Source organism: Falco punctatus, assembly GCF_963210335.1.
Source record: "Falco punctatus genome assembly, chromosome: 10".
NCBI lineage: Eukaryota > Metazoa > Chordata > Aves > Falconiformes > Falconidae > Falco > Falco punctatus.
Window position 1 is genome coordinate 11,271,545 of NC_137590.1, and position 2,159 is coordinate 11,273,703.

The following is a 2,159-nucleotide window of genomic DNA, read 5'->3' on the forward strand; positions in this document are numbered from 1 at the left end:
CAGGCAGCTGAATGAAAAATGCAAACATTTTTCAGACATCAGGATAAGCAGGGACAAGAACAGTACTCTGAAAGTATACTCACATCAAGCTATAAAACAGTGAAAAGAACTTTCATTCCAAGCATATGTGCTGTTTACTAATAACAGCCAAAAAGTCTTATTTCTAAACTGAACAGACTGTATTAGGGATTGACCCCTTGGTTTTGGATTACCAGCCCCCTTGAAATTATAATTTCCATTGTGAACTGTGGGTGCAACCCACAGAAAGCCACAGTTAACATGAGGTACCAAGGCTGTGGGAGAAACGTAACTGAAATGTATCCATACATACATGGGGTCTTTATTCTAAGAACAAAGCAGCAAATTTGATCTAAGAAATCAAAGAAAAAAGTGTTAAAAAAATAAATAAGAAGAAAAAAATAAACAAGTTTGAAGGGCTCTCTGCTTGTTACCTCCAAAGCAAAGTATTCCAGCACCACACATTCAGCTCACAATGGGAAAAGCCACTGCTGCTCCACATGTGTCCGACTGCGGAGGGGCCAGCCAGGGCTGCTCTAGGCTGAGGTGAACCAGCAAGGCACCGCCATGGGCCGGTGGCAAGGCTGTGCTGACCTCGAAATTCCCGTGTAATCTCTAATCTAAAGAGATGCTGCTGTGCAGGCCATGGCCTTTAAGGAGTAGGAAGCAAAGTTAACGGTCCAGTCAAGAGCTGAACCCCAAGTGCAGTACAGTAGAGAGAGCGAGGCAGCACCCTGACCTTCATCCAGGACCTAAAAGCAGCTGTAACCAGCAGGTAAAGATACTATGAATAACTTCCATGACTCCCAGCAGTTCCAAGTTCTCACCTCCATCCAGGTGCTGAAGCCACTGGAAATGAAGGGGGAACCCCAGTCAGCAATTCTAAATGGGACTCATACTTCTTCAGTCAAGTTATTTTGGCATCGAGGCAGTGAAAGATCTCCGTAGTTTCAGCCAGGTGCAGCTTGGCAACAAAGTGGTTCCTGACCGGGAAGTGTTTGTGAGACCTGGAATCCTTACAAGGACTGGGGTCTACACCTGGTAGTAAGTCCTCGCTCCCCTAGACACTCCCCTCGTACCAAACCCCTCCAAGTACAGATCCCCGTGTACCATACGCACAGCACAGCATCCGAGCAGTATAAACCGACATCAGGGACATAGAGCCTGCATGTGTGATGTAATAGCTTACACAGGCTAGAGACCACCACAGAAAGTAACGCGCCAGTGATTACAAAAGGATTTTTGTTCCTGCCCATCATTTGATTTTCACTAGGATGGCATAAACCGACTCGGAAGGCAAGCGGTAGCAAAACAAAGTAGTAACTTGGGTAAATACCCAGAGTTGCCTGTATTTTATGTTCCTGTTTTCTTCATTAAAGCCTAGATTTCAATCTACCCGTTTAGTCTAATGCATAATAAAAACACCATATGGCTGCTTAATTTGCGTTCCCAGTTTACAACATGGGGGTCTTGTGCCCTAACTCGGAGCATGTGGGTAGGCTTCACCAGGGGGTGCAGGGACTGTTTATTCTCCTCACTTTTGCATCAGCTAAAATCCCACCAAGAAAGAGGGGAGCTCAGATACTCCCTTGCAGCAGTTCTAGAGCACAGGATGGGGCAGCCAGGGAGGGCCTGAAACAGCCAAAAGGGCGACTGCAGCAGCAGAGGATATAGAAAACTCCTGAAACCAGAAGCAAAAGCAACCAGACAGGTATCCATTCATTTCCCATGTACACATTCCCCGAGGCGTAATCACGGAGTTCATTAAAGTAGGATGTTGGAGCGCAACGCCACACTGGGGAAAAAAAAATGTCCACAATGTCTTTCCAGGCTAATGTTTGGAGAGGGAAGGACTTAAGATCAAGAGCTGAACGCCAGTCTCGCTCACCCCATGCAAGTTCTCTTTGTTTAAAATACCTTGTCAGAATTTCAAAGCACTTTTGGCATGCTCACTTCAAGGAAAAAGCGCAGGAAGAGCTACTTCAAACTTCTGGACATCTAATGAATTTTTTACTACACAGTATGAAGAATTCCACACTCAGCCCTGGTGGGGCAGATGACAGTGTTTACACTACGGAGAGGTTTCATTCACCAAAGGAATACACTCACCCCCACCTATGACAAAAGTCAGTTACCACAAG

General features: G+C 45.7%; 1 protein-coding gene across 1 annotated transcript in view; it reads right to left on the reverse strand.

Moving 5' to 3' along the window:
• The window catches only part of ANKRD60 (ankyrin repeat domain 60), a gene marked incomplete at its 5' end in the record, with an annotated part of 278,951 nt that overhangs the window by 276,495 nt on the left and 297 nt on the right, over nucleotides 1–2,159 (reverse strand). The window contains 4 exon segments of the mRNA XM_080405899.1: nucleotides 771–882; nucleotides 884–923; nucleotides 925–952; nucleotides 955–1,078. Coding sequence (XP_080262025.1) covers nucleotides 771–882; nucleotides 884–923; nucleotides 925–952; nucleotides 955–1,078 — 304 coding nt within the window.